This window comes from Ursus maritimus, unplaced genomic scaffold (genome assembly GCF_017311325.1).
Source record: "Ursus maritimus isolate PB19 unplaced genomic scaffold, ASM1731132v1 scaffold_33, whole genome shotgun sequence".
NCBI lineage: Eukaryota > Metazoa > Chordata > Mammalia > Carnivora > Ursidae > Ursus > Ursus maritimus.
Window position 1 is genome coordinate 21256979 of NW_024425897.1, and position 21870 is coordinate 21278848.

At 37.5% G+C, this 21870-nt stretch overlaps 1 protein-coding gene across 7 annotated transcripts in view; it reads left to right on the top strand.

Annotated features, from left to right (window-relative positions):
* The window catches only part of ATXN2 (ataxin 2), a 104026-nt gene that overhangs the window by 73017 nt on the left and 9139 nt on the right, over positions 1-21870 (top strand). For 3 of the 7 annotated variants that reach the window (XM_040619927.1, XM_040619922.1, XM_040619926.1), the window contains exons 15-21: positions 6616-6920; positions 8273-8336; positions 8902-9054; positions 9436-9502; positions 16292-16476; positions 16806-16938; positions 20546-20599. In XM_040619927.1, the coding sequence (XP_040475861.1) occupies positions 6616-6920; positions 8273-8336; positions 8902-9054; positions 9436-9502; positions 16292-16476; positions 16806-16938; positions 20546-20599 (961 nt within the window). The remainder of the gene's footprint in view (positions 1-6615; positions 6921-8272; positions 8337-8901; positions 9055-9435; positions 9503-16291; positions 16477-16805; positions 16939-20545; positions 20600-21870) is intronic. The other 4 variants (XM_040619923.1, XM_040619928.1, XM_040619924.1 and 1 more) reach the window with 3 other exon arrangements.

The window sequence follows — 21870 nt, forward strand, 5'->3', positions numbered from 1 at the left end:
CTAGGTCCTAAACAGTCTACTTTCCTTCTCTATACAGTTACCTGTTCCGGACATTTCACATAAATGGAATCCTATGATATGAGACCTTTTGTGTCTGGCTTCTTTCACTTAACGTAATATTTTCAAAGTTCATCCATGTTGGAGCATCTATCATTGCTTTTTTTAAGATTTATTTGAGAGAGAGTGAGTGTGTATGAGCAGGGGGAGGGGCAGGGGGAGAGGGAGAGAACCTCAAGCAGACTACCTGCTGAGCAGGGAGCCCAATGGTGGGGCTTGATTCCACAACTCTGAGATCAGGACCTGAGTTGAAACCAAGAGTTGGTCACCTGACCAACTGCATCACCCAGGGGCCCCAGTACTTCATTGATTTTTGATAATACTCCATTTTATGAATAGACCACATTTTATTTATCCATCAGTTGATGTCTCTTTGAGTTATTCCCACTTTTTGACTATTATGAATAATGCCGCTGTGAACATTAGCGTAGTTTTTGTTGTGGACATATATGTTCATTTCTCTTGGGCGTATATACATAAGAGTAGAATTTCTGGGTCCTCTGGTAACTCTGTCTTTATCCTTTTGAGGAAAACTTCCAGACTGTTTGCCAAAGGAACTACAGTATTGTGTATTTCCACCACTAGCATATAAGGATTTCTGTTTCTCCACATTCATCCTCGCCAACATGGGTTATTGTCTTTTTTATTAGAGTCATCCTTGTGGTATCTCATTGTGGTTTTGATTTGCATTTCTCTATTGGCTAATGATGTTGAGCATCTTTTTCTGTCTTCATTGGCCATTTGTAAATCTTTTAGAGAAAGGTCTGTTCAGATCCTTTGCCCATTTTAAAATCTGAGTTGTCTTACTGAGTTCTTTATGTATGCTGTGTACAAGTCTCATATGAGATTCATGGTTTGCAATTTTTTTCTACCATTCAGTTGGTTGTCTCTTTACTTTCTGGATGTTGACCCTTAAAGGACAAAATTTTTTTATTTTATTGAAGTCACTTTTATCTCTTTTTTTCTTTTGTTGCTTGTGCTTTTGGTGTCATATCTCAGAAACCATTGCTTAATCCATAGTCATAAAGATTTAGTCTTATTTTCTTCTAAGAGTTTCATTTAGAGCTGTGATATTTTGAGTAATTGTTTTATATAGTGTGAGGTAGGCTTCCAGATTTATTCTTTTGTTTGTTGCTCTTACTTGTCCCAGCACCTTCTCTTTAAAAGATGCTGAATTGGGGGTGCCTGGGTGGCTCAGTTGGTGGTTGTCAGGTTCTTGGTTTCGGTTCGGGTGGTGATCTCAGGGCCATAGGATCAAGCCCTGTGTCGGGCTCCTCACTCAGCGTGGAGTCTGCTTGGGATTCTCTCTCTGCCTTTTCCCAACCTGCTTGTGCTTGCTTGCTCTCTCTCTCTCTAAAATAAATAAATAAAATCTTTAAAAAAAAGATACTGAATTGAATAATCTTTGCACTCATGTGGAAATTCCATTACTGGACTCTAAATTTTCCTCCATACATCTGTATGTCTCTTCTTACGTCAGTAACACACTGTCTCAATTAGAATTAGTCTTTTTGTTTTGTTTTGCTTTGTTTTTTAAGGTGGGGAGAGAAGGAGCAGAGTCTGTAGAGGGGGAGAGAGTCTTAAAGCAGGTTCCATGCATAGTGCAGAGCCCAGCACAGGGCTCAATCTTAAAACCCTGAAATCATGACCTGAGCTGAAATTAAGAGTCAAGTGCTTAACCGACTGAGCCACCCAGGCGCCAATAGAGTTAGTGTATTTTTAACAAGCTTATAACTTAATTTGGTAGAAAACATTTTGGTTCTCATATTATCAGTTCACAACTTTCTATAAAACTTCTTTAACACTTGACTCTTAAAGTCCGGGTAGTTGTAGGATTAGAACTCTACCTCTTCAGGCATTCTAATCTTATTGGGAGCCTGAATAATTGATTGTATTATTAAGTCTCTTACAAGTAACTTTCTGGTCCATAAATGAGTACTGGAAAACAAGGAAATGGTATTAAAAAATGTTTGAGGGCGAGCTTTATACTTCTCTTAAGGTAAAATAATGTTAGTAGTTTACACATATTGAATATTGCCTACATGACCTATACTGTCCTCAGTGCTTACGTGATAAGTCTTTTATTGTCTAACATCCCTTTGAAGCAGGCTCTATTATTATTTCTAGTGTGTATATTAGGAGACTGAGGTAAAGACAAATAATTTGCTCAGAATCACATGGCTAGTAAAAGATAGGCCTGGCCATCTGTGTGTTTAAGTTTCTAGTAGTGCTTTGGATGGTACCTAATGCATAGGCTGTACTGCCACTGTTCAGTGAATGAATCATCAGAGCATCTTCATGATATGCATATGGCCTTAAACTATGGTGATTCACAGAAATCTCTAGTCTTTCATTGAGACAGAGATAGGAGTACTCTGTGGTTTTGTTTTTTCTTTTCATTTTCCTTGACAGCCATCTGCAGGATCTAATACAGCTATGTGCACATTGCTGATAGCTTTATTTGTATAAGAATTCCTAGTAATTTTATCTGTTACAGATTAATGGTATGAGGTTTAGAGGTAAGTAGACTGTCTGATTTGACTCTTACCTTTACAAATACCATATGTGTAACAATGAAGCATGTTATCTACTTCTCCCAAGCTGAAATGGGATTATTGTAGAACCGATTTCAGGGTTCTTAGGAGAATTAAATAAGATATTACTGTAAAGTGTTTAATATAGTGCATAACACATATAGTATGTATTCAATAAATATTAATTCTTATTTAAAAAAAACCCATAACTCAGTGTTTTACTGGCAACCAATATTTTCTTGTTCTTTAAGTCTCATAAGAATTTTAGTTTTCCCATTAAATGTTCATACTACCGAAAGCAACCTAGAGCTTCAGTGTAGTCCCTATCAAAATTGCAATGGCATTTTTCACAGAAATAGAACCAGTCTGGCCATACCACCCTGAACGCGCCCGATCTCGTCTGATCTTAGAAGCTAAGCAGGGTCGGGCCTGGTTAGTACTTGGATGGGAGACAGAAATAGAACCAACAATTCTAAAAATTGTGTGCTACTACAGTAGATTTCAAATAGCCAAAGCAATCTTTAGAAAGAAGAGCAAAGCTGGAGTCATCATGCTCCCTGATTTCAAACTATGTATAAAGCTGCAGTAATAAATAAAAGTATGTTCTTGACATAAAAACAGACAAATAGGTCAGTTATACAAAAGAGAGAGCCCAGAAATAAACCCACGAATATATGGTCAATTAATTTCTGACAAAGGAGCCAAGAATGGGGAGCGGAGGGGCGCCTGGATGGCTCAGTTGATTAAGCATCCGACTCTTGATTTCAACTCAGGTCATGATCTCGGGGTCCTAGGATCGAGCCCCACGTTGGGCTCCATGCTCAATGGGGAGTCTGCTTCTCCCTCTGCTCCTCTCCCGTTCGTGCACTTTCTGTCTCTCTCAAATAAAATCTTAAAAAAAAAAAAAGGAATGGGGAAGGGACAGTCTCATCATTAAATGGTGTTGGGAAAACTGAACAACCACATTTAAAAGAATAAAACTGGGGCATCTGGGTGGCTCAGTTGGTTAAGCATCTGACTCTTGATTCCAGCTCAGGTCATGATCTCAGGGTCAGGAGATTGAGCCCTGCGTCAGCTCCAAGCTCAGTGCAGAGTCTGCTTGGGATTCTCTCTCTCCCTCTGCCCCTTCCCCCGCTCACGTGTGCGTGCTCTCTCCTCCTCTCTCTAAAATAACTAACTGACTGGGGAAAAAAAGAAATGAAACTGGACCATCTTACACTCTACATAGAAATTAACTCAAAATGGATTAAAGAACAAAAACTCCTAGAAGGAAACATAGGCATTAAGCTCCTTAACATTGGCAATGATTGGCAGTGATTTTTTTTTTTATTTGCCATCAAAAGCAAAAGTAAAAAGGCAAAAATAATGCACAGCAAAAGAAACCAACGGAATGAAAGGGAACCTACTGCATGGAGGAAATACTTGCAAATCACATAACTGGTAAGGAGTTAAATCCAACATACATAAAGAACTCCTACAGCTCAGTAGCAAAAAAAAAAAAAGAAGAAGAAACTGATTTAAAAATGGCCAAAGATGTAAATAAACACTTTTCCAAGAAGATATACAGATGGCCAATAGGTGCATGAACAGGTGCTCACCACTGATCACCAGCGAAGTGTAAATCAAAACCACATTGAGATATCACCCACACCTTTAGAATGGCTATTAACAAAAAATTAAAATAACAAGTGCTGGCCAAGATATGTTCACTTTTGGTAGAAACATAAATTGGTGTAGCTGCTAAGGAAGACAGTATAGAGGTTCCTCAAAAATAAAAAAATTAAAAATAGAACTACCATATGATCTAACAGTTCCATTTCTGGGTACTTATACAAAGGAAAAAAAAATACTAACTCAGAAAGATAGCTGTACTCCCATGTTCATTGCAGCATTATTTACGGTAGCCAAGACATGGAAGCAACCCAGGTGTCCATTGATGGGTGAATGGAAAAAGAAAATTTTGTGTGTATGTGTAAATGTATATACAAATGCACACACATATGTGTATATGTAATATAGATACAGATGTGCTTGTGCACATGCGTGCACACACACACACATATAAGGGGATATAGAGGCATAAAGAGGAAGGAGATCCTGTCATTTATGACAACATGGATGGGCTCTGTGGGCATCATGCTAAGTGGAATAAGTCAGACAGACAAATAATTGCATAATCTTGCTTATGTGTGAAATCTTAAAAAAAGAGAGAAAACCCTCAGATACAGATCGATGGTTACCACGGGCAGGGAGCAATGAAATGTGTGAATGGGGTCAAAAGATACAAACTTCTATTTATGAAATAGGTTATGGGGGTGAATGTTCAGCAATGTGACTATAATCAGTAATACTGTAATATTTGAAAGTTGCTAATAGAATTGATCTTAAAAGTTCTTGTCATAAGAAAATGTTAACGGTGCAGTTAATGGCTGTTAACTAGACATTGATTATTTTGCAGTGTATACATATATTGAATGATTGTGGTGTATACCTGAAACTAATACGCTTATACATTAATTATGTTTCAATAAAAAGTGGTTCAATTTTGGGGGGAAGAAATCTCCGTTTTCACTTAGGTTTACTTAGTATACTGCAGATCGCTGAATGGCATGAATTGTGCCTTAGTTTATCCGTTTGCAAGGTGGTGATAATAGCGTCTACATCACATAGGTCTGTTGTAGCAACTAAATGAATGAATTTGTAAATCATTTAGAACAGGGGCCAAACCATAGTGAGTACTTTAGGTATGTTTTCCATTATATGAATAACATTAAAAAAGTCTCATTTTTGCCTCAAAGACTTTTGTAAATACTCAAGAAGTCTTACGCAGTATACAGTTGGTCTGTTATGTAAGTAGCTTCTACTAAAGATTTATCTGAACAAATGCTGGCTTAAACATTAAATTCCTATATTGTGACTTAAGTTGCCACTGGGTCCAAATAAATGATCCTATCACCTTTTGCCATGAGCTACTTGTGGATTCTATAACTATATTGGTGATGCAGTGAAGCTTGAGATGCCCCCAAGATGCCAGCATGCCAAGGGCCTGAGTAGTGAGACTTTAACATTTGTCCTGAGGCTGGGGAGAGAGTTTGTTTTTGTCCAGCCCTTACAGTCCCTTCTTGCTGCCTGGGGCTGCTGCTGTATTCTCATTGCCACTTTGGCTGCTTCTACTTGGTGCCTCTTTCCTTCTCTTTTTCTTGTCATTTCCTTCAGCTGCTTCTCTTTTCTTTCTTTGGAGTGTGGCATCTTAAATCATCTTTGGATAGTAGTAACATTGATTTCTTCTAGCCTGTAAACTTAAAAACCCCAGCACCTACTTCACTAACATCTCTGTCTTCTACTCTTCTTCGTGGTACTTGCGTTTTGCACTTTCCTTCTTTAGTAAGGTTAGAAGGTCTAATTGACCAGCCTGTCTAGTCCAGCGTCCCTCTGAATCCACCTACTTCCGACTTGCCAGCCCACCACTTCTTGAGTCCAGGCCCAGGTCTTAGTCCACTAGTGCTTTTCTGTATCTCCCTTTCCCTTGGGTTTTTAAACATGTTTCTTTAGCTTAGACAATTCCGTTTTCCAAATTATCCCCACCCCCAATCTTTTATACCTTAGACTAGATGACACTTCCATTGAGAAACCTTCTTTTTCTATAAATTGCTTTTCCTTTAGCATCCCGTAGCATTTACCACATTTTGTTAGGTACCTGATCTCACCAGGTGGTAAGCTTTGTGAGGATACCTTTTCCCTATTTTCCATACCCAGCAGGTACAATTTCTAACACATGGTTAAGCAGTTCATAAATATTTAAGTTTTGAGGTTAGGACATTTGAGTGCCTAGATGACTATGGGTGTGTTGTATATATGTTCTGTTATTATTGCTTTATAATAAGTACATTACCCTGAAAGTATGTAAAAAGCCTTATTTGGTATATCTTATGCTTACAAATAATATTAGTTTGCTTATACTCATGGAGGAAATTGATTATAGAGTTATTTAAAATATTTAAGTATAATTATTTCCTTTATTTAGTTACAGCCAAGTTCTACTTCTGAATCTATGGATCAACTGCTAAACAAAAATAGAGAGGGAGAAAAATCAAGAGATTTGATCAAAGACAAAATTGAACCAAATGCTAAGGATTCTTTCATTGAAAATAGCAGCAGCAATTGCACCAGTGGCAGCAGCAAACCGAACAGTCCCAGCATTTCCCCTTCAATCCTCAGTAACACGGAGCACAAGAGGGGACCTGAGGTCACATCCCAAGGGGTTCAGACTTCCAGTCCAGGATGTAAACAAGAGAAAGATGATAAAGAGGAGAAGAAAGATGCAGCTGAGTGAGTAAACTTTGAATTGAGCACATCCTGTTATTTACTTTTTCCTAAGTGTACAGGGGCTTTCAGCTCAAGACACTATCTGGACTTTTGGATTGCTTTATAAGTAGCCCTCATGTTACAAACAACTAGTCTAAACAGATGACATCTTAAGTAAATTCGGTCTTTGCACTCTGTACTCCTTTTCCTTCCTTCCCCATTTTTGTTCCCCATGGCCAAAATCTAGACTAAATTAAGAAAGATTTTTTTCTGTAAATGTACAGGGAGTTTTGGGAAGTATATCCTCTGGATGCTAGTCATTGCCCACCTCCCAGCCTTGCTGCCAGAACCAAGAACTGCTACTGCCAAGAAAAGAAAGAAGTATCTGGTGCCCCTACTTGGAATTCAGCATGTTTTCCGTCAGAAACAATGTTAATTGTTAGATTTAAGCTAAACTTAATTCTCCACATTTGATAATATTATCAATTGAGTGGATCTTTGTGGGCTAGCCTCAGAACCTAACCACTGTTAATTGTTCTGTTCTGGGTTCCACACAGTCCATTTACAGCTGAACTTTTGGAATGCAGCTTGTTGATCTGTCAGAGTGCTTATTCTTAATATGAGGCAAAAATTTTTATTAGAGTCATGATTCTTCCCAAGGTGTGTCATGTAGGAAAACATTTTGTCATGTTAGAAAATACTGCATGCTAGGGGGGTCCCTGGCTGGTTCCGTCTGCAGAGTGTGTGACTCGATCTCAGCATTGTGGGTTCTACCCCATGTTGGGTGTAGAGAGTACTTTAAAATATTAGAAAAGAGGAAAGAGAGAGAAAGAACAAACGAATGAACTGCATTCTAGAGAATTGGTATGTTAGGGATTGCTTTGGGATATTTCGTCTTCTCAGTTTAAGTTGATTTGTTGATTGCCTGAGAGAAGAATTATATAGTAACACTTTTTTAGGATTATTTATTTGAGAGAGCATGCGCGCATGTGTGTGCATGGTTTGGGGAGGGGTAGGGGGAGAGGGAGAGAGAGAATCCTTAAGCAGATGCCGCACTGAGTGCGGAGTTCGAGGCAGGGCTTGATCCCAGGACCCCAAGATCATAACCTGAGCTGAAATCAAAGAGTCAGATGCTTAACCAGCTGAGCCACCCAGGTGCCCCCACTTTTTTAAAAAATTGCCCCTTTTGGCCTGTCTTTATCAGATTAAGGAGTGGGAAATACATGTATGCATTTTAATGAATAGGATTGATTAGTAATCTAGTAAGAATTGTTTAATGTACAATTAGCAGTTTTAAAAACAGGTATAGAATAATTGAGAGAAACACAAGTTCCATGCAGATTTTACTGGCCCTTTTTAATTTTCCCCTGGTTTAGACAAGTGAGAAAATCCACTTTGAATCCTAATGCAAAGGAGTTCAACCCTCGTTCCTTTTCTCAGGTAAGTTTGTTTCTGTCTTTGGTATAATCATAGTCTCTAAAAAAATAAAGTTATTATTGGTAGTAGTAGTATTTTCCCCATACCTGCCATCTGAACTCACAGGATGCTGAAACAACTTGTAATTTAAGTTCCTTTTCTTATATGGTCATTCGTGAATATTTTTGAGTCATTGAAAAGATTCTTGTTTTATTTTGTCATCAATTAGATGTGATCTGGGATAACTCTTTGGATCTTTCTGGCTGGCTGGCTAGGCTCTCAGATTTATACTAAACTATTTTTATTCTACTGGATTTGTAAGATATTTATTTTTTAATTTTTAAAAACACTTTCTTCAGTTCTTTAAAAATCACAACTATTTTTAAAGTGTTATTGATAAGTTGGCAAATTGACTTTCTACCTAAGTGTTTTTCCTTTTATTTGAAACATGGAAGTTTATTTTCTAAAACTGTTTTTCATTAAAGGGCACTAAGAGCAAGTAAAACTTTGAAAGATGGGAAAGATCAGTTCTCAGATTGCAATAATAGTTAGCTTTTCACCTTAAGGTAGTTGATTTTTATTTTTGTAGCCAAAGCCTTCTACCACCCCAACTTCACCTCGTCCTCAAGCACAACCTAGCCCGTCTATGGTGGGCCATCAGCAGCCAGCTCCAGTTTATACTCAGCCTGTTTGTTTTGCACCAAATATGATGTATCCAGTCCCAGTGAGCCCAGGCGTGCAAGTAAGTCCTAGATTTTGATGTTCATTTACCATCCTTAGTTATTTGTATTTGACACCAAGCACTCTGTCAGTGTGTGTTGACTTAAGGCAGCAATGACAAAACAAAAATATTTGAAAGGGGGAGGCATGCGACGGCGTGGTGTGTTGTAGTATAAAAACCCAAATCTGAGATTGTTTTCTGGTGAGAAAGACAGTTTAGATTTACTGCAGTTTGGGGTTTGTCCTTTTAGGTGTGGTTGTGATTTTATTTTTTAACGACTCCTGGAGAATCAGGAAACCTCAGAGCTAGCTCTCTAGCTATAAACAACTAAGAGAAAATAGTAAAATATGTTCTTATTATCTGAAAAGCCTAATCTTCATTTTTTTTTTTAATTCCCTCAAGCCTTTATACCCTATACCTATGACGCCCATGCCAGTGAATCAAGCCAAGACATATAGAGCAGGTAAAGGTGAGAATAATCCTGCCTGTGTTTGCTTGTAGTCTGCATGCTGCATGAATTAAGTAACTAATTTATAAAGAATGAATATTTGTAGTTCAGCTTTCACTTTTGATGAGCCTATGCATCGACTTGTGATACCCAACATTACATAAGGCATTTGGATGCACTCCCCCCCCCCCCCGGATTTATTTATTTGAGAGAGAAAGAGAGAGAGAAGAGGGAGGGAGCAGAGGGAGAGAAAAACTCAAGCAGACCCCTCACTGGGGCAGAACCGATCTCACAACCCTGAGATCATAACCTGAGCCAAAAACAAAAGTCAGACACTCAACAGACTGCGCCACCCAGGTGCCCCTCAGATGCATTTTTTGAACAAAACTAGGGGAGGAGAAGTGTTCATCAGTTGTGATTGTTCAAGATCCTCTTCAAAAAGAGTAATTGAATTTTGTAGTTCTCATTGTTAAATTTGAAAGGAGTGTTTGCTAAATTAATTTACCATGTTATTGACCTTTTTATTTCATACTGACATACACTCCCCCCTCCTCCAGTCCAGAATTGCTTTTTTTTTTTTTTAAGATTTTATTTATTCATTTGACAGAGACAGAGACAGCCAGTGAGAGAGGGAGCACAAGCAGGGGGAGTGGGAGAGGAAGAAGCAGGCTCACAGCAGAAGAGCCCGATGTGGGGCTCGATCCCAGAACTCCAGGATCACGCCCTGAGCCGAAGGCAGACGCTTAACAACTGAGCCACCCAGGTGCCCCCAGAATTTCTTTTTGAGCTGAGGGCAGCTCATTTCAGAAACCATCAAAATCTTCATAGTAATGTTTCCTCATCTTTCAAAATGAAAATGCTGCGGGGCATCTGGGTGGCACAGTTGGTTAAGCATCCAACTCTCCGTCTTGGCTCAGGTCCTGATCTCAGGGTCGTGAGATCGAGCCCTGCGTCGGGCTCCGTGTAGAGTCTACTTGGGATTCTCTCTCCTTCTCCCTCTGCCGCTCCCCACCCTCAAATAAATAAATAAATCTTTAAAAAAATAATGAAAATGTTGTGTAATCTAATATTCTAGACTTGTGATTAAACAGCCTTCATGCAAAAAAACACATACTGATCTTAAAAGGAAATCTTTCAATGTGGGCAAATGCTAAAGGGTGTCCTTTTTCGCCATCCAGGTAGTTGAGAGCTCTTAATTGCTGTCATTTTATTAAGAAACTATAGAAAGCAGAATGATTTATTTTATTATCATTATTTTTTAAGATTTTATTTATTTATTTGAGAGAGCCAGAGAGAAAGCATGACCGGAGGGGAGGAGCAAAGGCAGGATAAAAGCAGACTCCGCACTAAACAGGGAGCCTGATGTGGGGCTTGATCCCAGAACCCCGGGAGCATGACCTAAGCTGAAGGCAGATGCTTAACCGACTGAGCCACCCAGGCACTAGAATGATTTATATTAAAAAGATACTTCTCAATGCCCAGTAATACTCTCTTGACCTAAAACTTCCACTTCTCAAATTAATGAGCTTTCCTCAATATTTGAGGTAATCATCATTTTGTGGATGTTAATTGAATTTAGTTTTTTGTTTTTGTTTTTTTTTTAAACAAGTATGGTATCCTTTTGCCTTTGAATACTGGAACATGCTGAAAGAACTGTAGCTTAGATAATTTAAAGTTATCTAGTTTTAGGATTAATTTTATTCTGTGGATCTAAAAAAATTTAGGTGGAGGAAAGGTTCGTTTAGTGCCATTTTGAATGAGGTTAATACTAAGGTGTTCCTTCCTCTTACACTGTTGGTGGGAATGCAAGCTGGTGCAGCCACTCTGGAAAACAGTATGGACCCTTCTCAAAAAGTTGAAAATAGAGCTGCCCTATGACCCAGCAATTGCATTACTGTGTATATACCGCAAAGATACAAATATAGTGATCTGAAGGGGCACCTCCACCCCAGTGTTTATAGCAGCAATGTCCACAATAGCCAAACTGTGGAAAGAGCCCAGATGTCCATCGACAGATGAATGGATAAAGAAGATGTGGTATATCAGTACAATGGAATACTGCTCAGCCATCAAAAGAAAAATGAAGGGGTGCCTGGATGGCTCAGTCAGTTGGGCATCTGCCTTTGGCTCAGGTCATGGTCCCGGGGTCCTGGAATCAAGCCCTGCATTGGGCTCCCCTCCGCCTGCTCGTGTTCTCCCCCTCTCCCTCTCTCAAATAAATAAAATCTTAAAAAAAAAAAAATAAAAGGAAAAATGAAATCTTGCCGTTTGCAATTATGTGGATGGAACTAGAGGGTATTATGCTAAGCGAGATAATCAGAGAACAACAAATATAATGTCTCACTCGTATGTGGAATTTAAGAAACAAAACAGAAGATCATGGGGAAGAGAGGAAAAACAAGACAAATCAGAGAGGGAGACAAACCATAAGAGACTGTCAATCATAGGAAGCAAACTGGGGGTTGCTGGAGGGGCGGGGGGTAGGGGGATGGGATAACTGGGTGATGGATGAGTACTGGGTGTCATATAAGACTGATGAGTCACTCACCTCTACCTCTGAAACCAATAATATATTCTATGTTAATTAATTGAATTTAAATTAAAAACAAAAAAAGAAATGTTAAGGTGTTCCTGTATTACTATCTGGTTTCGGGATATTTTAACGATTGCTTAAAACACTACAATGGGAATGTTTTCATGTTAAAAAAGATAATTGCAATGAAAGCAAGCACTATAGTATGGCTCTGATGTGAGAGAGGCGCTTTAACTTTAGGCGGCAGTGTCATTTCCCATAGAGAAGTTCATGCGCTCTGAGGGACCCTCAGCCAGTGTTGTAGAGCCATTTCTGAGGAGGTGGAGCAGGCATACTGCAAACAGCAGCTGTAAACATGTGCTGTGCTAAGAAGGTGGAAAGTGACAAGGTAATTGCTTTGTCCGTAATTCAGATTTGGTGATTTTCAAGATTTTGCCATATTTATTTGAGGCGTGCTTTGTTTCTTTGCCGCAGTATTTATAATAAATCCCAGACATCATGCCATTTTATTTCTACATACTTAGTGTGTATCCTTTTGAATATGGACATTTTTCTTACATAGCCAGAGTGCTATTATCACACTTTATAAAATAGTAATTCCTTTTTATCTAATAATCACCATAATTACATTACCTTGGTTGAGTTAAGAATATATTTTTACAGTTGGCTTGTTTTGAATATGGATCAAAGTAATAAGATCCATACGTTGTTCCATTTATTACATGTCTTTGTAATTTCCCTGCTGTTTTTTCCCCCCTGCTCTTGCTTTGTGGCAGAAACCAGTTGTTATATAGGAATATCCCATATTCTAGATTGTTCACTTCTTGTGATGTCATTGATTACATTCAGGTTAATTTTTTTTTTGTGGGAGAGAGATAAGAATATTTAATTGATCATTATGAGTTCTTTATATTGAATCATTCAGGAGGTGCACAATAGATGGTCCTACTTTGATAATTGGTAAAATTAGGGGCTCAGTCCTAATTTGTTAGGGCTCTGGTTCTCAAATTTTAGTGTGTATCAGAATCACTTGGTGGATTTGTTAAAAACACAGATTGCTTGGCCCAGGCCCCAGAGTTTCCAGTTTAGTAGGTTTGGGGTATAGCCTGAGAATTTAAATTTCCAGTGCAGCTTATAAATAAAACTAGTTCCCTAGTCATGCTGATGGTCTGCGATCATACTTTGAAAATCATTGCAGTTAGGCATTTGGAAACAGTAATTTCTGAATTCCTAGCATTTCTTTTCTATTTATTAGCTAGAATCATCCTGTAAGGGACTGTTTAACTAGGGCTATATATGGTTATTGTCAAATAGTTGGTACAGGAAAGTTAGAATAAATGCTTAAATTTAAGGGCTTAAAATTGCCGTAAGTGACAGTTTTCAGTGAGGAGTTGGTGCCTTTGACACTTTTTAGTAGTGTCTAGTGAAATTGCTTTGTTTTGAAAGAAATGACTTGCGGAAAGAATATTTATAAACCGTTTTCTGGTTTTTGGGTGTGCTGTTGAGTTATTGCGTCTTGGCCTTTTCAATGGACAAAATTAGGAAATTCATACTGATATATCTAATTCAAGTTAACATTCCAAGATTTTTACAGTGACTTTTTGCTTGCATCTCTTTCTTTTCCATTGAAAACCTTGTAAAAAGAGTAACTGTATTATCCTTTTTAAAAAAATGTATTTATTAGAAGGGGGAGGGGCAGAGGGAGAGAATATCAATATTCCCTGCTGAGTGTGGGGCCCCGTGCAGGGTTCAATCTGACAACCCTGAGATCATGACCTGAGCTGTTTGAAACCAGGAGTTGGACGCTTAACCGACTAAGCCACCCAGGCACCCCTGTATTGTCTATCTTTTAACAAATTACCACAGAGTTTAGCTGCCTAAAACGACAAATATAAATTATTTCACAGTGTCTCAGGATCAGAAATTCAGGAGTAGCTTAACTGGGTGGTTCTGCCTCAGTCTCTTATGAAGTTGCAGCCAAGATGTTGGTTAGAACTGTAGTATCTGAAGGGTTAAATGGGACTGGAGGATCTGCTTCCAGCTATTGACAGGATAGTGCTGGTTATAACATGGCAGCTGGCTTCTCCCAAAATGAGTATTCATAGAGAAATTGATCTAAATGGAATCTACAGCGTGTTTTACAACCTAACTTTGGAAATGACGTAACTTCTGCAATATGCTACATAGATCACACAAAGCAGACCTGGTACAGTGGGAGAGGACTGTACAAGGGTGTGAATACTGGGAGGCAGGATCATAGGGGCCCATCTTAGAGGCGGGCTTGTTTACATTTTGCTTTTAAAATATTTGTTGTCTAATTGTTATACTACAGAATAAAATTTGTATTCAAGCATTTTCTGTATGTATAACTAGAATTTTAATTTTTTTTAAAGATTTTATTTATTTGACAGAGATTACATGCGCACAAGCAGGGGAAGCTGCACAGGGAGAGGGAGAAGCAGACTCCCCACTGAGCAGGGAGCCTAGTGTGGGGCTTAATCCCAGGATCCTGGGATCATGACCCAAGCTGAAGGCAGATGCTTAACTGACTGAGCACCCAGGCGTCCCTAGAATTTTAATTTTAAAAATGATTGTACACTTAACTGGCTTTTTTACTTAAATTAATTTTTTTCTAATGTATGAGGGTTATAATTAAGTATCAGAAGAAATAGTGAAAAGGGTTATAATTATCAAGAAATAGTGAGCTTTCATTTATTAAAAATGTTATATAGGAGTTTGGGGTGGCTTTTTTTTGCTAAAAGGAATTGTTTTTTCAATATATGGACTCTCAAGATCAAATTCAGAAAAATATTACCATATACACATTTCTTCCATTTTCAGATTAGCTTTTCTAAGTAGATAAAACACTATATAACCAGCTCTCCTAAATTTCAGCAAGTCATTAAACTTTTAGCAAGAAAATTCAAATATTTAAAATAAATTCTCTCTAAATTAGTAATTACTTGTATAATTAGTTCTGATGATTTTATTTTATTTATTTTTTTTAAGATTTTATTTTATTTATTCGACAGAGATAGAGACAGCCAGCGAGAGAGGGAACACAAGCAGGGGGAGTGGGAGAGGAAGAAGCAGGCTCATAGCGGAAGAGCCTGATGTGGGGCTCGATCCCATAACGCCAGGATCACGCCCTGAGCCGAAGGCAGATGCTTAACCGCTGTGCCACCCAGGCGCCCCTAGTTCTGATGATTTTATGAACATGCCAAGTTATACAGTCTTTGTGCCTCGTACCTTGCTGTAAGCAGTGGTTCATGATTCCTTCCCTCAAGTGGCTTTGTTAACATCACACCACAAACGCATCACAGACAACAGTGCTCTAATAGACATGTGAGGAGAAGGTACACAGAGCATGCAGCTAGCTCTTTTGGGGGAATTGGGAAAGATATTACAGAGGAGATAACAGCTGAGCTGAATTTTTTTTTTTAAGATCTTATTTGAGAGAGGGAGAGACAGTGAGAGAGAGCACGAGCAGGAAGGAGAGGGAGAAGCAGATTCCCCACTGAGCAGGGAGCCCGATGCGGCTCAGGTCATGATCTCAGGGTCTTGGGATCAAGCCCCATGTGGGGCTCTCTGCTCAGCTGGGAGTCTGCTTCTCCCTCTCCCTCTTCCCCTCCTCCCTGCTCGTGAGCTCACTCACTCTCTCTCAAATAAAATCTTAAATAATAAAAGACATAAAGTAATTTTTAAAAAGAACTATTAGAAACCTGCTACATGGTAGTGTGTAACGCTGTGTTTTGGGAAAGAGCAAGAAATCGTGTAAGAATTCAGTGATGGGAAATTAAGATAGAGTTAAGCTTAGTGCTGGGTCTCTTTTAGCTTTTGTACTGTGGGTTTTCTTTGAATAACTCTAATAGCCTTTTTCAGCAAGTGGCATAATTTGGTGTATCAAACAGGGATTATCTGAGAAAGTAGTATGAAGGAGACTTTTCATAGTGCTGTAAGAGTCTGTTTACAGGGACTCGATCAAATCTGGGGGTCATTAGAGAGGGCCTCTGAGGAAGTTGCTTTCAGGGTGACACCAGAAGGATGAGTCAGAGTTGTCCAAGCTGGGGGTTGGGGATTGATGTTTGAGCCTGAGGACTAATAGCACGTGTAATAAGAAAATCTGCGAGAGTGGCTGAAGCGGTGGTGGGAGTGGTATAGCATGGCATTGGAGAGGCAGGCAGGAGGGTCACATCTTGCAGAGCCTCGTGGACCGTGTTCATGTGTTCGATGCTGAGGAGATGGTATTTTCTAATACTAAGTCATCTTTTCTGCAGTACCAAATATGCCCCAGCAGCGGCAAGACCAGCATCATCAGAGCACCATGATGCACCCAGCCTCAGCAGCAGGCCCACCGATTGTGGCCACCCCACCAGCTTATTCCACACAATACGTTGCCTATAGTCCTCAGCAGTTTCCAAATCAGCCTCTTGTTCAGCATGTGCCACATTATCAGTCTCAGGTAAGGCTGATATAACCTAACTCTTAATTTTTGTTCCATTTAAATAACTCAGTTTTAACCTTTAATATGGTAAAGGGGTTTTCCTTTATATTTTGTGCTCTGTGTTATGGTGAGGTAGGTAGCTAAGGATTTGGGGGCCTTTTTAGTATAAGAAGTTTGCTGATCAGATCAATGTAAATATTTCAAAGGAAATAGCCAAAAACAGTTTTAGGATTTTCAGAGTTGTTTCTGTAAACCTGGAAGGCGTGGAATTAAGACATCTAACTAAAATTTGCTTGACTTGTCTTCGATACTTTAATGTATTTTCTTTATATTTTGTTTGAACACAGCATCCTCATGTCTATAGTCCTGTGATACAGGGTAATGCTAGGATGATGGCACCGCCAGCACATGCCCAGCCTGGTTTAGTGTCTTCTTCAGCAACTCAGTACGGGGCTCATGAGCAGACGCATGCGATGTATGGTAGGAAGCATTTTGTTTGTCTCTTTCAGTGTGTGTGACTATTAATTTGTTTTAAAGCTCTGAAAAGAAATTTTAAAAATGATTTAGCCTTTTATACCATTGAGGGTCAATAATCTGAAGAAAAGATGAACCCATTTCTATAAGTCTTGGCAAATCACTTCAACTTCTTTTCCTGAAATTTATCTGTCTTTAAATGTCTCCCCTTATTTTAAGTGAAATAGAATGATTTGTATAAGAGAAAGTATCATTTGTGGAGAAAGGCATCTTCCTCCTCTTCCTCGTCAGTATTACAACCATTTGGTACGGCCTGCCTAAGGCATGCGAGAAAGTCTTGCCACAGTGAAAGCACTCTCTAGCAAGAAAACATTCTGCTTCACTCCTTCCTCTGGAAGTCATTGGCATTACATATTTTTATTGCGGTTTGTTAAAATGAATGCTACTGTGTTTCTGCCTCATGCTGATTTTAAGTGCTCGAAATAGTATAATGTTGTATCTGCTTTAGACATGAGTCACACTTTAATCATTATAAGCAATGGTAAAATGAAAATGAGAAGTATCCTTTGTAAAATAATTAAACAATATTTAAAAGAATAATAGGCAAAAATCTCCATCTTAGTTTTGTGGCTGGAGAACTTTGTGTAGGTCAATTTAATGTCTGTCTAAAGTACTAAAATAATATGGTTTTCAGTGTTGAGAATTTAAAATGGCATTTCCACTTGTATCTTTAGTAATAGGAACAGTGAGTTGACCCATATTATATTTTTCAAAAAACTTGAATTAGTGCTAGTTTCATTAAGATGTAAGTTTTGTTTTGAACTTTCCTGAACACTGCTGTACTGTCATTTAGGTTTTCCCATTGGCATTTCAGTTTTTTGGAGTGGGAGGAGAGAAATTTTCAGTTTATTCATACAAATGAATAGTATACCACTATGAGTAAGAAATTATCATTACAAGTAATTATGTGGACATTTCATTTTTTAAACCTTTTAAAACTTTTTTAATGACTACAGTTATGATATTTTGTAGGTTCATAGGAATAGGACTCAGGCAGCACAGTAAAGTTTCTTGTCGCCCATAACCCACTGCTCGTGCTTTCTTCCCAGAGGCGTGCTCCCACTGCACAGGTTCACAGTGATAGGAATGTTAAAAGATTAAAGGCGTTGTTGTAAAATACTTAAATCCGATCTTTATTTTACACATTATCACTTAAAACTTTCTATTGTGGATTGTGCCCTTTAAAATGATATAATTGCCATGTTTGGGGAAACTTTCTTACAGAAAACCCATTCATAATTTAATTTAAAAAAATACCAATGGACTGATTTGGCTTATGATTTTGGTTATGATTGCTTGTCACTGGCTTGTCTTGACCAGGACTAAGTATGTATGAAATTGCATAAAAGCGTATTCATCACATATGCTTCTATGTAATTTGTATACATTTCAACAATTTTCTGGTTTGCTAAAGGCTTAAGTGAAAAAGTTCGTTATGATTTTTTTTATATATTTCTGGTAAATACATTATGATTTAACAAATGGAAAAAGTATTTCTCCTCTCCCATTTTCTAGCATACTCCCCTTGGAATAAGATCTAAAACTTTTGAGCTAAAATTTCCATTACTTTTTAGAGAGTAGCTATTTGTGTACCCACGCTTATGAGACATTGTAGTAATACTGTGGTGTTGAGAAGAATCTTTCTCTTCAGTGTGTTCATTCACTGCCAGCATCTGGTTTTGTCTTTCGGATGGATGTTCATTGGTTTGAAATAGCCTGTATAGTAAATACTGTATGTGAGATGCTAATGGTTTTATAACTTTTATAACTTTCCCAAAACATTTCCATTTGAGAAGTAGTTGTCCTCAGACCCTGAAGTCAATTCAAATGTGGGTAAATCAGAAATACTGCAAACAAGATACTAGATCTAATGTCCAGTGAAATCTGGAATGATTTGTCATTAAGACTAGTTCTTTATTGCCAAGAGAAAATTGCTCAGCCAGATCTGAAACTACTCTCCTGCAATTTACACAGGTTGTATTTAATTGACATCTGTTGGTGAGGGCAGACTGGGATGAGGCTACGGACTTGATATGGTTGTTGCTGGTTACTCACGTTCTCGTTTGGATACTTCATACTCTAAAAAGAACACTAGAAATGAAGTGTTTTATTCTTTGCCATCATAAGCCATAATTTAATCAAGTAAAAGCAAGTTCATTAATTCTTCAGTAATTTATTTCAGTTATTTTAGATCTTCTAAGACTTAATTATGCCAGATAATACACTTTTAAAAGTAATTATTTTAAACTAAGACAAATCTGTTGCATAGAAATATGCTAATTTCACATTTTTCCCTTGAACAGTTTATATTTCATATTCCCAAAGGAACGAAGTATTTTGAGTATGAATTATGTCTATTTTTAAGCTTCATTCTATCTAAATATTTTTAACTTTTTATGCAAACAAAAGAATATGCACCCAGATGTTGGTGACAGTTCCATGTCACCCTTTTGTCGTCAGTTTGTTGTTAACAGCCATAGCAAAAGGCTTTGAGAATAGAAAGGACACTAATGACTACAAAATGAAAGACTGATTATTGTCTTTAAATGGTTGGTACATTTAATATAAATATGCTGACAGATTATTGAACAGCTAAATTAGATATTAGACATTCTAAGTAGTTGTTGACCTTGTTCTCTTTCTAGCTATCTTAGAAAGGAGTTTGATCACAAACTTCATCTTTTTGACCTTAATCTAACTTAAATCATTGCTTTTGCCCCTTCCCTCCTAAGAAATTACTTTTTGTTCCCTGGTCTTCTAATTCATCTAATTTTGTTTTATGGCAGCGGTATTTTTCTCTTTCAGAAGTAGTAGTAATAAAACTTTCTCTACTAACTAAAGCCATCAGGGAGAGTTAGATCCAGAATCCTCTTTGAGTTTGTTTTTGGAAGCTTAATGCAGATAAATGAGAAAATACAGGAGGTAAAAAGATTTAAAATGCACCTGTTATCCCTCCACCTGACAACTACCTGTTAACATTTTGGTGCATATCCTTCCAAATGTGCTTACACACACACACACACACACACACACACACACACACCCATTTTTCTAGACATTTTAATAAGAAATGATATTATACCCATGTTTAATATTCCTATTATGTTTCTAAATTTTGGGGTTCACTTCCAAATGCCTAATAAATATCTTACAGAATAATGATGTCTCTATTAATAATGATTTACAAAATTGTGTGAGTCTTTTGAATTAAACTTGGTAAATATTCTCTTATTTTGGTACATTATCTATATTCAGGTTGTTAATGGAATGCCATGTTGGTCTTTTGATTAGATAATGATTTTATTCCTTTCATTTAAGCAAGTCGGCATGTGGAACTCGACACATCAGTACAGAAGAAAAAGTGTCTTTTGGTTCAGTCCTATCTTGCTTAATTTTGTAGCAATGTTTAAAGTGCTTGTCATCTCTTGTAAAATAAGAAAAATGATTTATGCATGAATACAGAAAGAAATTAATAAATATGTCAACCTTTCCAGAAAATTAGGAAAATGCACACCTCAAAAGGCTAATTTACCTTTCTATTTCCCAAATTCAGCATGTCCCAAATTACCATACAACAAGGAGACAAGCCCTTCTTTCTACTTTGCCAGTGAGTTGGGTTTTTTATACTAATTTTAATTGAACAGTAAAACACTTTTTAAAGAATACATGTTAAGGGAATAGACTTGTTGAGCAATATTTTCCTCGTGCCAGACAAAATCGTTGAATATATGTATATTGTAAATAATTTAGAGTTTTAAAAAAGGAAATACAACCCAGCTTAAGAAAGCTGGAGTTAATTAAAAAATTGAGTTGCTTCAGAAATTAATTTTTGCATACCAAGCAAACATGTGACAACTGTTTTGGAAATGCCTAATATTTTCCTTATTCAGAGAAACTTCTGCTGAACTGCTTTTTTTTTTTTTTTTTAATCCAAGCCACAAATTTAGTACAAAAAACTTAAGATATTAGGCTTTTTCAGTATCCTGGTAAGAAGAAACTTATCCTTACAAGGATTTTTTAATTGAATAGGGTTGAAATTCTAGGGAAGAAACATTTCTGTCTTTTCAGTCTTCATATGACTGAAGAAGGTTTAAAATATTCAGGTGGTACGTGCCCCAGGATGTTTTGAGCTTCACCAGGAAAGCACAGCCTAGCTGCTTGATATGTTTGGCAGCACTGGCCTCTCTCACCACTGATGAAAAGGTAAATAAGCAATGGCTCCTAAATGGAGAAAGTCTGGGTGGGGCGCTCTTTTGGAAATGAACGTGTAAGGTGTGTCTTCTTTATTTTGTAGAGCAGTTTTTAAATAAGGCTAGTCATAGACTTTCGGTATTTGGATAGGAAAGGTACTAACTTGCAGAAGTCCTTCAGAAATGTATGCCAGTAATGAGCCACTTCATGTGCAATACTATATTCTAAGGGATATTAGGGATTAACATTTTAGATACTAAATTTTGGATTATCTTAGAAAGACTTAATGTCTGAATCTACTAAATGCCAGATTTTAAAAAGTTGAGAAAACATTTTGACTTAAGTTTTCATTAACTGTGTCATGACTTGGTATCCAAAAATAAGTGTATACATGTTATTCATTTGGTGCTAGGAATTGTTAACAAATTTAATCCTTTAATAGATGCTCTTTAAAAAGGAGTCTTGCTGTATATACTATTAAAGGGAAACTTTGTATGTGATATATATAGTATGTAAAAGACAGTGTCAGTCATTTCATTATGTACTCAATTTGAGGTCTCAAATGTAGTTATCCTCACCATCTTACTGTCTCTGATAGTAATTTTGGAGTCAGTTTCCTGGTAAGTAGCTAAAAGGCCCTTAATCATCAAATCTAAGTGTTAACTGCCTTAGTACAACTTTCCCTAA